The sequence below is a fragment of the Sinocyclocheilus grahami genome, unplaced genomic scaffold, assembly GCF_001515645.1.
Source record: "Sinocyclocheilus grahami isolate Dianchi unplaced genomic scaffold, SAMN03320097.WGS_v1.1 scaffold2889.1, whole genome shotgun sequence".
NCBI classification, from domain to species: Eukaryota; Metazoa; Chordata; class Actinopteri; order Cypriniformes; family Cyprinidae; genus Sinocyclocheilus; species Sinocyclocheilus grahami.
The window spans coordinates 12057-13196 of NW_015508064.1; the positions used below are offsets into that span (position 1 = coordinate 12057).

General features: G+C 44.0%; 1 protein-coding gene across 1 annotated transcript in view; it reads right to left on the reverse strand.

Moving 5' to 3' along the window:
• Positions 1–1140, reverse strand: part of LOC107575785 (dual specificity mitogen-activated protein kinase kinase 2-like) — a 10636-nt gene that overhangs the window by 1432 nt on the left and 8064 nt on the right. The window contains exons 6-7 of the mRNA XM_016262115.1: positions 639–763; positions 230–443 (exon numbers count right to left, since the gene is read on the reverse strand). Of these exons, the coding sequence (XP_016117601.1) occupies positions 230–443; positions 639–763 (339 nt within the window). The remainder of the gene's footprint in view (positions 1–229; positions 444–638; positions 764–1140) is intronic.

Sequence of the window (1140 nt, forward strand, 5' to 3'; positions counted from 1 at the left end):
GTATTTTAGATCAAATAAATGCAGCCTTGGTGAGCAGAAGAGACTACATTCATAAATATTATAAAAATGTTACACTTTTGACCGGTAGTGTAAAACACAAACAATATTCTCATTTTTGCAGTTCCATTTAGGTGACGCTGTAGCACAGAAATTCCCCACTACTCCTTTAAGAAAATGTCCTCAGAGACTCTGACCAGCCCTGAAATTTAGCTGTCATCCACTTTCTCACCGCTGACGGGTCTGCCGGGGGGTCTGGGTCGAGCAGACGTACTGTGCGTCTCTGCCTTCCTAACATCCATCACTGCCCTGCCGAAGATGCCCTCCAGCTCCTTAGCATCGGGTGGAGGAATGGGATAACGGCCGATGGCCAGCTCCACCAGAGAGAGACCCATACTCCACACGTCTGACTGCACCGAGTAATGAGTGCCCTGCAACCTCTCCGGCTGAACTCACAGACACACACACACACACACACACACACACACACAGAGAAAAACACACACACACACACACACAGAGAAAAACACACACACACACAGAGAGAGACACACACAGACACTCAGAGACACAGCGTTTGAAAACTCTTTAAACAGAATCATCACTTCTAACCCTCACTGAAAACACCAGTGGAAACATACCGACATGTACGAGCGTGTTCCTACAAAAGAGTTGGCCATGGAGTCGATGAGCTGGCCGCTCACGCCGAAATCACACAGTTTGATCTCCCCACGGGAATTTACCAGAATATTGGACGGTTTCACATCTGCGAACAAAAAAAAACCCGCATCATATTATTATTAGTGCACTTATTTTTGACAGATACTGACAGAATTATTTTAGCACATTCTAAACTTCAGCTTTTAGTCTAGATCTTTTGGTCGCATTTGTGACCTAAATTGATGTATACAAACTTTATTTAGGAGCACGTGAGTGAATAAAAAAAGACCTGTGGATCCTTACAAAGGTCTTAAATGGTACAACAAACATCCTAATTATCATTTTAAGAGGTCTTACATTTGGGGATGACAAAACAAAAAATCTGACTTTTATTGACACAATAACTAATATATATATATATACACGCACACGCACACGCGCACGCGCACACGCACACGCACACGCACACGCACACGCACACGC